At 42.7% G+C, this 13040-nt stretch overlaps 1 protein-coding gene across 3 annotated transcripts in view; it reads left to right on the top strand.

The window, feature by feature from the left end:
- The window catches only part of IL20RA (interleukin 20 receptor subunit alpha), a 32331-nt gene extending 20647 nt beyond the window's left edge, over positions 1-11684 (top strand). For 2 of the 3 annotated variants that reach the window (XM_064598144.1, XM_064598145.1), the window contains 5 exons: positions 2655-2836; positions 3859-4034; positions 4575-4719; positions 8450-8589; positions 10787-11684. In XM_064598144.1, coding sequence (XP_064454214.1) covers positions 2655-2836; positions 3859-4034; positions 4575-4719; positions 8450-8589; positions 10787-11578 — 1435 coding nt within the window. In that variant the 3' untranslated portion in view covers positions 11579-11684. The remainder of the gene's footprint in view (positions 1-2654; positions 2837-3858; positions 4035-4574; positions 4720-8449; positions 8590-10786) is intronic. The other variant, XM_045866105.3, reaches the window with a different exon arrangement.
- Positions 11685-13040: the final 1356 nt, after the last annotated feature.

Raw genomic sequence — 13040 nt, 5'->3', positions numbered from 1 at the left:
TACAAATTCCCAAAATGAACAAGCAACTTGGCACGTCGGAGGTCTTACATGCTTGTGCACGTCCAAGATGGACGGAAAGACGGGGCAGTGTTTGTCACTGACAGGGCTCCAAGCTCAGCTCCAAGGCCAAACCGTCCTTGGTTTGCCGCCAGCCTGTGAACCTAGCCAGGTGACCTTGGGCAACTTACATAGTATGTCTTTACACTTGGGAGCAAGGTTTGTTTCCAGGTGAAAGATGAAATTTTAACAACAGCTTAAATTCTACCTGCCAAAAGAATTTAGTGCAGAAAATATATAGTGCGATACTGAAACCACAAGATTTGTCACAAGCTTTGGAAAAGTGGTTCAGAATCCGGGAAAGAGTATTTTCTCCTCCATCAACCTCTGTCATGGGAAGCTATCCTGCCCTTGGCAGGAGTGAGGGAGGTGGAGGAAAGGGGGATCAAATGGGTGATGGCAGTATTTTCCAAACCATAAGTCAAGACCGGTTGATGGACCATGAAATCAGTTTTGAGGGACATAGCTAGCATTATTTTTAATGCAAAGGACTGGAATGGTGTGAAGTGGATTGGAATGGAAAATAACTGAATTGATGGTGTGTACTAAAGTTTAAAAAGCATCTTATGAAACCTTTGTTGTTGTTTTTTTTAAAGATTTTATTTATTTATTTGAGACAGAGAGAATGAGAGACAGAGAGCATGAGAGGAAGGAGGGTCAGAGGGAGAAGCAGACTCCCTGCCGAGCCCGGAGCCCAATGCGGGACTCGATCCCGGGACTCCAGGATCATGACCTGAGCCGAAGGCAGTCGCTTAACCAACTGAGCCACCCAGGCGCCCGAAACCTTTGTTTTAATATGTTAAATATATGTATGTTTCTGTGAGCTGGGTCACAATGTAAGATGGGTTTCTTCTTGTGGCTCACAGACAAAAAAAGTATGAAAGCTCTTAGGCAGTGGTGACCACTTGATGGAGAAGTTGGTCAACAAGATCTTAATTGTATTTCTAACGTCTTCTGGCAGGTATGGTTCTTATGAAACAGGCGACATTAGCTTTCAGAAATCTGTTGCCATATTCTGAAAAGAGGAGATACGCTTAAGCTTTGAGAACACTTGATAAAGTCCACATTTCCTCATTCTCAAGACATGCTCTTGCCTTGACTTATATGATGCCTGTTTCTCCTTCTCCCAGTCTAGCTGCTGTTTCTTTTCTTTTCTTTTTTCTGTTTTAGGTAGGCTCCATTCCTAGTGAGGAGCCCAGTGCAGGGCTTGAACTCACAACCCTGAGATCAAGACCTAAGCTGAGACCAAGAGTCAGAAGCTCAACTGACTGAGCCCCTCCCCGGGTGCCCCTTTAGCTGCTATTCCTAACTGTACTTTATACCAACTTTTAAATCTTGATGATCCTGGAATTTTACCCTAGGCTTTGCTTTGGCTTCATGATAATTCCATTCACACCTATGCTTTAAATGAACAGTTCTGTGCCCTTGATTTCAAAATTACTGCCTCCCACTCACCCCTCTCTCCTGAGCCCCAGTGCCTACTGGGCATCCACAGCTGGATATTTTTCACATACCTGAGGTTCAACACGTGAAAAACTGAACTTGTTATCTTTCCTTCCTCCCACCCCTCCTCCCCATTTCCCAAACCTATTCCTCGGTATTCCTTCTTTTGGGGAATGTTACACTGTCCCAGACAGAAAGAGACATCATCCTGAACACCTTCATCTGCCTCATCTCTTACCTCCACTCAATCACCAAGTCCTGTCTCCCCTAATATTTCTTCCTTTTGTCCTGTCACTTATTCCACGGCCACCATCCTTGTCCAAGCCACCGACGTCTTCCAGCTGGACCACTGCAGTATCCCCTCAAGTGCTCCCCAGGCTGCCACTCCTAGCCCACCATGTTCTCCATGCTGCACCAGTTAGCTTTCTAAAACCCCACCACGCCTGCTTTAATGCCTTCCTAGCCTCCCATGCAACCCTGTCTCTCTCACTGGCTCAGCCTGTGGCCCTTCAACTCTCCCTACCTCAGTCTCTCCCACCTGAAAAGTGTTAAAAATATTCCTCCCCCCACCTGCTATGGGTGTTGTGTCTTTAATAAAGGAAAGGAGAAATCAATATCAACAACCTAGTCACTATCATCACCATCACTATAATTACTGTGGCATGCACTCCAACTTGTGAATTTTCCCTAGACCCTTCATAGCAAGTAGATTTTTAAATTTTATGAGAATGTCAAGGTAATTTTTCTTCCGAGAAAAAAATGACTAATATTTCTTAAAATAGCCCATCAAATTGACCTTCATAGGCATAGCAGACTAAAATCTTACATAATTACTAGAAGAATTGATCACATGTTTTGTAACATTTTTACTGTAGCTCAAGAATAATAATAATAATAAAAAAACATGCTTTCAAAATGTACTATCCACATATAATTCACAGAAAGGAGAGGTGATTGCAGAAACTCAGACTCATGCTCCTGAGGTAATGAAAAAAATTGCCAGCAGCAAATGTGGATTCTTTTTTATCTCAAAGACAGGCACTTTTGTTGTTCTGAAGTGAAGGTCTGAGCTTCCATTGAGTTTTCTGTAATGACTTTTTTCCCTAGTGGAAAGCACAGAGGGTACATCATTATTAATTCAGTTTCTTTCTCAGCAGATATGGGCAAAAGAAGTGGCTGAATAAATCGGAATGCAGAAATATCAGTAAGACCTTCTGTGATCTCTCTGTGGAAACTTCTGATTACGAACATCAATATTATGCCAAAGTGAAGGCCATTTGGGAAACGAATTGTTCCAAATGGGCAGAAACTGGACGATTCTATCCATTCTTAGAAAGTAAGTAACACAGTTGTCTGTAAACACAGATAATATCAAGTTCTCCTGACAATCGAGTGTACCGTCTCGGCCTCACCTTCCCGAGAGACCCGTGCTCTGGGGGCTCTGTTCTGCACTCTGTCCCTCAGCTGCTCAAGTGGCCAGCCCACGGTGCTCCACCTCGCTGGGTCTCAGAGTTTCATCTTTACCATGAGCAGTTTTGCTCATTGCCAAATTCAGTGTCTTCTTGTTCTGAACTTGGTAGTGTGATGATGTATTTCTAGATGTAACTCAGAGTTCAGGCAACATCTTCTTGATGTTTGCTTTTTAAATTTTTCCATCTCTTGTTCTGTGGCTGACTCAGCTGTAGAAGATCCATTCAGAGCTGCCATAATGAAGTTTACAAGTATTTCTCCGGTCCTAGAGCCAGAACCTATCCTCTGGTGCCCTTCTAGGTCAGATGTCATCAAATTATGTGCTCAGACCAAATGCAGCTCGGCCCCCTTTCCATTTTTCTACAGGCCAAGAGCTAAGAATGATTTTACATTTATATGAATAAGAGTTGCAGCAGAGATCATATGGGCTGTAAAGCCTAAAATACTTCCTGGCTGGACCTTTATGGTAAAAGTTTGTGAACCTCTGTTCTAGATCATTCTACTCACATCTTCAAAGTTATTTAACAGTGCTTCATTCCTCCATGGCTGATTTCCACCACATATCAAATCATATTAATTTTATTTATCACTAACTATTCAAGTCACAGGAGTGTTGTAAACACTTTTAGTTGTATTTGCGATCTGTTTATCCATGGGATTAAGCACTAGGTAAATACAACACTTGAACTTTCTGTTTTCATAATGTGTAAGGGAGTGTGAAATGAGTGTTTCAAGATGTGGCATGACTTGGGCTAACCTTAGAGCAATCTGAGTCATCTCAACTAAGGGGGGGGAGGGCTTTAGGGCTTTGATCCCAGTAGGATTATATTGTAGTTTTATCCATGGTGATTTTTACATCCAAACATGATAACTCCCCTCCCTTTTAAGCACAAATTGGCCCACCAGGGATTGCTTTGACGACAGATGAGAAATCCATTTCCATTGTTCTGACGGCTCCAGAGAAGTGGAAGAGAAATCCAGAAGACAGTTCTCTTTCCATGCAACAGATATACTCTAATCTGAAGTACAATGTGTCCATATATAATACTAAATCTAATAAAACGGTAAGCCTGGAATGGAAGGGGGCCTATAATCTGTGTCTCTTTCTACAGCCCAGATGCAGGGGAATCTGGAAAGATGTGATATTCAAAGACATGTTAGACAAGATACAGTGGAAGCTGATACGTAGACCTCTCAACAACATCCTTTGGATTTCCCTTACAGACACTCTTTGTCAGTGGGGTCTGATGTTGCTATTGGGTGTAGAACCATTGTCCACCTCACTTTGATGGAGAGCTTCGACTTGCATAACATCTGTCAGTCACTCTGCAAGAGAGAAAAAAATGTCAGCAAGGACACAGGGCGAGGCTGAGCAAGAAATCTGTCCTTATGTTGTTATTTAGACTTGTTCCCAGAATGGTTCCATTTCCTGACCATGCTCTGCTGAGCTAAAGGAAGAGGGCATTAAAAAAAAAAAAAAAAGCTTGTAGTAATAATGAAGGATTTACTGGTATCTCAGTGTTTTATTTCCTCCTAGAGCTATCTGTCTGGGGTGGTGCTGGAATTCTTTGACTCTAACTGCTGTTTGCCATCCCCCACCCTAGTGGTCCCAGTGTGTGACCAACCACACTCTGGTGCTGGGCTGGCTGGAGCCAGACACTCTGTACTGCATCCACGTGCTGTCCTTCGTCCCAGGGCCTCCTCGCCTTGCTCAGCCTTCTGAGAAGCAGTGTGTCCGGACTTTGAAAGGTAAGCTTGAAAAGTTTCAACTGGTCTGAGGAAGGAACTCTGAAGAAACTAGGAGAAGTGTGGCAGGTATAAACAAGGTTTTGCATCGACATGGATGGAACTGGAGAGGGTTATGCTAAGTGAAATAAGTCAAGCAGAGAAAGTCAATTATATCGTTTCACTTATATGTGGAACATAAGGAATAGCATAGAGGACATTAGGAGAAGGAAGGGAAAAATGAAGGGGGGGAGGGAGTCAGAGGGGGAGACGAACCATGAGAGACTATGGACTCTGGGAAACAAACTGAGGGTTTTAGAGGAGACGGGGTGGGGTGGATGGGTTAGCCGAGTGATGGGTATTAAGGAGGGCCCATACTGCATGGAGCACTGGGTGTTATACGCAAACAGTGAATCATGGAACACCCATCAGAAACTAATGATGTACTGTATGGTGACTAACATAACATAATAAAATAAATAAATAAATAATAAATTAATTTTAAAAATAAATAAACAAGGTTTGAATAAATCCATGTCTACCAGAAACAGGTTGAGACAAAGGTAGAAACAACCATCACCAGAAATGCATTGAGCAGCCTGGGACTCTGCCATTGAACTTGGCCAGGATTAGAGTACGTTTGCATCCTCCCGGGGAACTCTCAGCACCTATCCTGATATCTGCTGCCAACAGGCCTCTTCCATGGGAAGAAACAATTAAGAATTTTTACACACATCTTTTTATTTTTTAATTGTAGTCCCTTTCATGAAGAGAAGTTCTGTGGTCTTCAAGAACATCAAGAACATCAAATGTTAGTGCTAGGAACAAAACATTTTCCTAAAAACACTTGAAGACAGCAGCCTTTGCTCACCCTCAAGAATAAAATTACAGGCTCTGCAAGTTGCACTCAGATATCAGTCACTGGCTACACGAACGTCTGGGATCAGCGAATCCACAGTTACTTACATTGCTTCTCTCTCCTTCCTTTTGTCTCCTTCTCATGTTTCCTGAACTTGGCTGAAGATTCTCACTCCTGTTCGGAGACATAGGGTTAGGAGCTTGGCATTTGCTCATTTGTGTTTCCCCAAGGGTCAGAGGACCTTGAACTCAAAACCTGAACATTAAAAATTAACCCTAAAGTTGGCCTTCCTCGAATGGCCCCTCATCTATTACTCTTCCATCTCCCTCTTCCAAACACACTGGCCTAGGACAAATGTCACCCCTTTTCCCCCAGGCCAGTTCCATCGCCAGCTATGGGATGGCCATGGTGACAGGAGCCCTGCTTTCTTCTTCCCTCACCCCGCACACAGCACAAGATGAAACTGTCCTAAGGAATCTAAAGGGGATATTGTGATATTTGAAAGTGAAAAGCTGTATTTTTCAAACTCTGTCCTTTTATACCTTCCCCTAAAACGAAGGATTCTCTGCCATATGTCAAATAAAACTGAAATGCAGAGCAAGCAAAAGGCAAAACAAAGCAGATTGAAGAAATCGTTTCTGTATTTGGAAAAAGTGCTCTGTTTACTAACAGCTTGATCAGCGGCCAAGTGGTAGGAATGGATTTCCAGTGGAGATCATTTAAGCAGTTGGCAGATTTAAAGCAACTCAAGTACAGATTCCATTAAATACTTCCCGGTAAGAGATGCAGCCAACTTTCTCACTAGTCTAGGACAGGTGACAAAATAAGGAAGTATCTTTTCGGGGTCTGCCCTTTTCCGTGATATCCCAGCTGGACTACCTCTTTTGGGACCCTCTTTGAAAAATACTTCTGCTCTCCACAGTCCCCCATCCCTAAAATATAACTGCAGTTTATTAAGTTTATTGTGGCAAACATGTCCTGCTGTATACTGAGTGCCATCGGTCATTGTTGTCATGGCATGTTTTAATTAGGGCAAGCTCGGTCCAGAGACCAGAGATTGCATTCAGAGGACTAGGCTGAATCGTGGCCTACTCACGGGGTAGGGAATGCTCAGCCAGCTGCGCCGTCTGCACTGTGTTGTTGCACCCTTCCTTGTGGAACCTGGTGACAGATGTGCTCCTCAGGAGCTCTTTGAGTGCAAGAGGCTGCACTTGGACCCCCGTACCTAGACTTCTCCCCCTGGCTCTTGTTGACCTCCCTCATTGTCCATGACACTTCCACTCTTTCACTAGATAGTTATCTGGAGAGTGACTTTATTGCTTTGTCTCGGGCCTAGGCATCAAGAGTATCCAAACAACTGTACAGATGAAAGAGCTCCCATGACACTCTCACTGGATTCATCAGTATGTAAAGAATATGCTAAAAAAAAAAAAAAGAATATGCTAGAGCTTTTGCCATGTGTGCTAAAGCTCTTCCTTTTTCTACTGCTGCATTAGTCAATATTCTCCAGAGAACAGAACCAACATATATATATGGAGAGAGACAGAGAGATTTATTTTAAGGAGATGGCTCACATGACTGGAGGCTGATGAGCTCAAAATATTGGACAGTCCAGTAAGCTGGATATCCAAGGAAGAGTTACAGTTCTTGTCTGAAGGTAGTCTGCTGGCAGAATTCTCTCTTTCTCGAGGTGGTCACCATTTTTTCTACTAAAGCCTTCAACTGATTGGGTGAAGCAACCCATATTATAAAAAGTAATCTGCTTTACTCAAGTCTACTCATTTAAATGCTAATCTCGGGGCGCCTGGGTGGCTCAGATGGCTAAGCATCTGCCTTCGGCTCAGGTCATGATCCCAGAGTCCTGGGATTGAGCCCCACATCGGGCTCCTGGCTCAGCGGGGAGCCTGCTTCTCCTTCTCCCTCTGCCTCTCTCCCTGCTCATGCTGTCTCTCTCTCTCTCTGTATCTCTGTGTCTCAAATGAATAAATAAAATCTTTTAAAAAATAATAAATAAATGCTAATCTCATCTAAAAATGCCTTCTCAGAAACATCTAGAATCATGTTTCACCCAATATCTGGGTACCATGGCCTAGCCAAATTGGCACAGATAATTAACTATCACAACTTCCAGGATCCTATAGGAGCCCAACAAATAGAAATCAGTCACATTGAGTCCTGTTCACAACTGTATAGTCTGATCAATGGCGGGCCAGCACTGCTTTCTTAAAAGCTGTTCACCAGGTCTTCTCATTCCTCTGTGGACTTTTACTTGTCACGAACCTACAGCACAGCAGCACCTGGAAGGAAGTCACTGCCGTTCTTAGCACACACCAGCTCAGCGACCTCCCTACACACATCCCAAGCCCCAGGCCTACCCAGAAAGTCTAGCCGACCCACTCAGAGGTGGTTCTGTCAGCCACAAAGAAGGTGACACCACACATTCCCGACTTCTACTGAATATTTGGAAATGGTTGAGTCAAATGAGTGTATGGAAAAGTCAGGGCACCTTAATAGGATCGTAGCAACAGGGCTTTTTTTTTTGCTTGGTTTAAAGTGTATAAGTTGCTGGAATATTAGACACACTTAGCTTCAAATATAAGAACCTGAATGAATCTCACAGCTAGACATAAAATGTTGGAATATCTGCTGATTGGGTTGTTGATGCATCTACACTGTAAGGTTTGCAACAAGTCCAGATGAGTCCCGAAGACCAGCTCTTGTCAGAGAATAAGAATTCTGAGACCCTGTATCACTTTTCCTTCAAGCTTCTCAATTTATAAATGAAAAACTGAGCTCCTAGTTGTAAGTGATCAGCCCAAAGCCACCTGACATTGCCAATGTTTTCCCACCACACCGAATCAAAAACTCTCTATCGCTGTTCTTTTTTTTTTACAGACCAAACATCAGCATTGAAGGTTAAAATCATCTTCTGGTATGTTTTGCCCATATCTGTTACCGTGTTTCTTTTTTCTGTGATGGGCTACTCCATGTACAGATATATCCATGTTGGCAAAGAGAAACACCCAGCAAATTTGGTGAGTGTTTAGTGTGGCGGGAATCATTATAAACCCTCCCTTCCAGGCCAGTACAAAAGGAAGCTCAGACACAGGTCCCTTGTACAGGCAGCGTGGGTTTAAAGAGTGGATGAATTAGAAAACACTTCTGTTACTAGATTCTCTCAGTAACATAACCGAAGAGAAAGAATCCTCAGCTTTGAAAAGATTTCACATGTCATGAGCAGATTAGACTAGGTCTTGAGGTACACAAATAAATTTAAGTCGGGATCCATGCTCTTCCAGATGTTCAAGTTAAGTTGGGTACAAGAATTTCAAAATGATACATGAAGGCTATGATGAAAGCAAGCAGCGAGGACTGTGGAGGTACAGGGAGTTACAGGGAGAACATGGAAACCCCGAGTAGGGGACCAGGAGAAGTTTTACGTCTGGCCTCGCTTAAGAAAGGGGAGAAAGAAGTAGAGCACCTACTGCTGGCAGAAAACCCAGCAGGGACCAAGGTGCATAGATGTTTGGAAAACCACATGATATTGCTGGATCATAGGTTGTTGATGAGGAGCTACAGAAGTAAGACGGGAGAGCGGCTGTTAGGGCCAGGTAATGGGAGAATCGGGTGTTAGTCTAAGGAGTTTGGGCTTTATATTTTCTTGGTGAAGAGAAATCTCTGTAGGGTTTTGAGTAGACAGCGTCAAGGTCAATATCATGTTTTAGATCCAGTTGGATAGTGGGTCTAAGACAATGTTGGAGGGAGTAAGACTAGAAGCAATAAAAGGAGCTAGGAGACTGTGGCGGTTGTCCAGGGAAAGAAGGGGAGAATCTAAAAGAGGAGAGTGGGATGTAGAGCTTGAGACAGGCATGGAATGGGAGCACTTTTAGGAGGAAAATGGACAGGACAAGCATTCACAGCAAGGAGAGCAGGAAAATATTAAGAAGGAATAAATATGCTTCTGGAGGGTTTAGAAAGGCTGGGCATATTTTAACAATAAGAATGATTTATTTGCAAATTATTAAAACATGTTCACATAAACATGATGCATGCATGTATTCCTGTTAGTTCGGTTTTAAATGTTTCTCTTATTCTGCCTCCTTTTAGACTTTATTTTTTTTTTTAAGATTGTTATTTATTTATTTGAGAGAGAGGTAGCGACAGAGATAGCAAGAGAGAGTACGAGCAGGGAGGAGAGGGAGAAGCAGGCTCCCCGCTGAGCAGGGAGCCTGATGCGGGACTCAATCCCAGAACCCTGGGATCATGACCTGAGCCAAAGGCAGATGCTTAACCAAGTGAGCCACCCAGGAGCGCTCCTTTTAGACTTTAGAGGGAACTTCCTACTGGCACAGGGAGACGTTCCTGGAAGAAACATTGAGGGGAGAATTGAGCACATGAGACTTTCTGAAACCAAAATATTATAAAAGAATGAGGCTGAAGAATGAAGCCTATTTTGTAAATATTAAATGAAATCACATCACGGGGTGGACAATGAGGATTCAAACATAAGTCATGACTGCATCTCAACAGACACCTTCCACATATCCCCAGCACCATTTTAATCTCAAACCAGTTTTCCTGACATAATTTAGAGTTTCTCTACCAGCCACAAACAGGCAGATGGATTTCCCTTTTTGGCCTCATTATAGTGGGATTAGAAAGGTATATGGGGAAGTAAGTGAAACCATCCCTACTCCTGTGCCTCTTCCCTTCTTTACATCCAGTTTTCACGCCCATCCACATTTCACGTCCAGAGCATGTCCTAACCAGGCCTGGGAACCCAGGTAACCACTGCTAGTTGACAAATACGTAGTCAACAATAATTAACAAAGCAATTTCCAAACTGTCTCACTCAGCCCTCGCCACTTCTCACGTGGCAGAAATTCTAATTTTACACAATTAAAAACTGAGGCTCAAGAAATTAAAAAACTGCCCTGCATTCCATGGGCCAGGGAGGGGGTAGTCTACCCTGATCCTTGGACGGGATACACACCCCTCAGGGACCACTATTCCCTTCCATAAGCCTTTGTGTGTGTGTGTGTGTGTGTCTTGGGTCTCTTGCCTCCATGTGAATGAGATTTTCTGTTTATTCCAAGAATAACTGTCACTTCCATGAGTTGGTAAGAATAGGTCTTTAGAACTAGGTGATGACAGTATAAGTTCTACTTAACAGCTGTTTTTCTTGTCTCTCTCAAGTGAAAAGGTGAAAACCATTCTCTTCTCTCTTTATAGATTTTGATTTATGGAAATGAATTTGACAAAAGATTCTTTGTACCTGCTGAAAAAATTGTGCTTAATTTCATCACCCTTAATATTTTGGAGGATTCTAACACTTCTCATAAGGATGTAAGTGTAGGGGAAAAAAGCAACCATGTATGGGACCTGAATGAGCCCCTCAAGGACCAGGAGCCACATCAGGAGGAAATGGAGGTGAAACACTTAGGGTATGCTTTACATTTGATGGACATTTTCTGTGACTCTGAGGAAAGCACCAAGGGTATGTCCCTAACCCAGCAAGAGTCAAGGGGCAGAACAATGCCCACAGATAAAGCTGTCGTTGAATACGAATATGCTGTAAGAACTGCTGACGTCTGTGTGGGGCCTGGAGATCAAGAGCTCAATCTGCAGGAGCAGGCGTCCCTCCAAGGACAGTTCTTTAAGCAACAGGCAGCTTTGGCAGACCTGGGCTCCCAAACACCACTGCATTCCTATGCCCCTCAGCTGCGAGACTTGGACCAGCTGCTGCAGGAGCACGTGGACACGGCAGAGGAACCAGATGAAGAGTCATCGACCACACTGGTGGATTGGGACCCTCGGACCGGCAGGCTGTGCATACCGTCATTCCCTAGCTTTGAACATGACTCAGAGGGATGTGGGCAGCCTGAGTACAAGGAGCTCACGGAGGAAGGCCTCTTGTCTAAACTCTATGAAGAGCAGGTTCCAGATGAGCCATCGGAAGGAAACGAAGCCTATCTCATGAAATTCATGGAGGAATGGGGATTATATGTGCAAATGGAGGACTAACCCCTGAACTTCCCTTTGCCATACCCCTACTGTTAAAAGGCACATGAGTTCAAACATAGGAGTGACCAAAAAATAAAGGACGTGGGATGAAAAAAGTTTACTCAGATTTTCTGTGTCCATGAGAATTACTTATTTCTTCTCTATTCTCATAACACTACTTGTTTCATTCTGCCTTATATGGGGGGTTGGTTTATGCATGTGTGTCTCTCACGATGATGATGGGCACCTGGAATGCAGAGGCTGACCCACTGTTTTGTAGGCATTCAAAAAGGTTTGCCAAATTGGATGAAGAATTTACTCAGGTGAGCGTATATGACCTCTTGGTTGATTATTTTCAAACAAACCTACTTCTGCATTTATTTTCTGGGCACTTACCAAGTGTATAGCACTGTAAAAAAATATTTCATGAAGACCATTCATTTTATAAATACTCCTTTGTTTAGAATTTGGTTGATTGTCAGAGCGATGAGATACTTAAAACATACAAATACCACCAAATTAGTGTTAAGTTGGTGACATTTAAACCCAACCCACTATTCAAACACAATAATCCAAGTTCAGAATGAATAAATCAGGCACAGATCTTGATATTACACATTTTTGGCTACTTAAAGTGGCCATATTAATATGGGAATTATGAGAACTTCTGGAGTGTTAACATAAATGTTATTATTATTTTGTAGTCAGAAAATGTCCTCTCAATAACTTAGTAGGCACTTTTAGTAGGGAACTAACCTGAAAGAAAATGCCATCTTTTATGCTACATTGTACATTTATCTCTGGAAATGTGTCTTTATTTTTTTTTTAAGATTTTATTTAATTATTTGAGAGAGAGAGAGAGAGTCAGTGCAAGAGAGCACAAGCACAGCGAGCAGCAGAGGGAGAGGGAGAATCAGACTCCCCGCCGAGCAGGAGCCCCATGCGGGACTCGATCCCAGGACCCTGGGATCATGACCTGAGCTGAAGGCAGACGCTTAACCGACTGAGCCACCCAGGTACCTCTGGAAATATATCTTTAAAAAGATATTTACATTGTCTGTAAACTGGAATGTGTTTAGCAGGTGAAGCACTATGTCACTATATTTGTAATATCAAACATTCTATTTGAATGAGCAATACTTCAAAGACCCCTTGGAGTGTGTATGATGAATATCCCCTACCTACAGAATCTTAAAGTCAATAAACAAACAACGATATACAAACAAGGATATACAAAATATACACTCAAGGATATACAAACAAGGATATACAAAATATACAAATACACAAAATATGCAAACAATATACAAACAAGAATATAGAAAAGAAAAAGTTAAATGAACAGAATATATAAGGGAGAATGTATTAAAATTCGCCACAATTTACTGTGGGAACTGAAGTGTACCATAAACAATACCATCCTAGTTAATTTCCAGGAACTAGTCCCATCTCCTTCACCATTCACCTAGAAAGTTCAACTTTG

The sequence above is a fragment of the Mirounga angustirostris genome, unplaced genomic scaffold (genome assembly GCF_029215605.1).
Source record: "Mirounga angustirostris isolate CCGP_5_RB_7025 unplaced genomic scaffold, mMirAng1.0.hap1 SCAF_8, whole genome shotgun sequence".
In the NCBI taxonomy this organism is placed as follows: Eukaryota; Metazoa; Chordata; class Mammalia; order Carnivora; family Phocidae; genus Mirounga; species Mirounga angustirostris.
The sequence above is the reverse complement of the archived record's forward strand: the minus strand, read 5'-3'. Positions and strand labels throughout refer to the sequence as shown.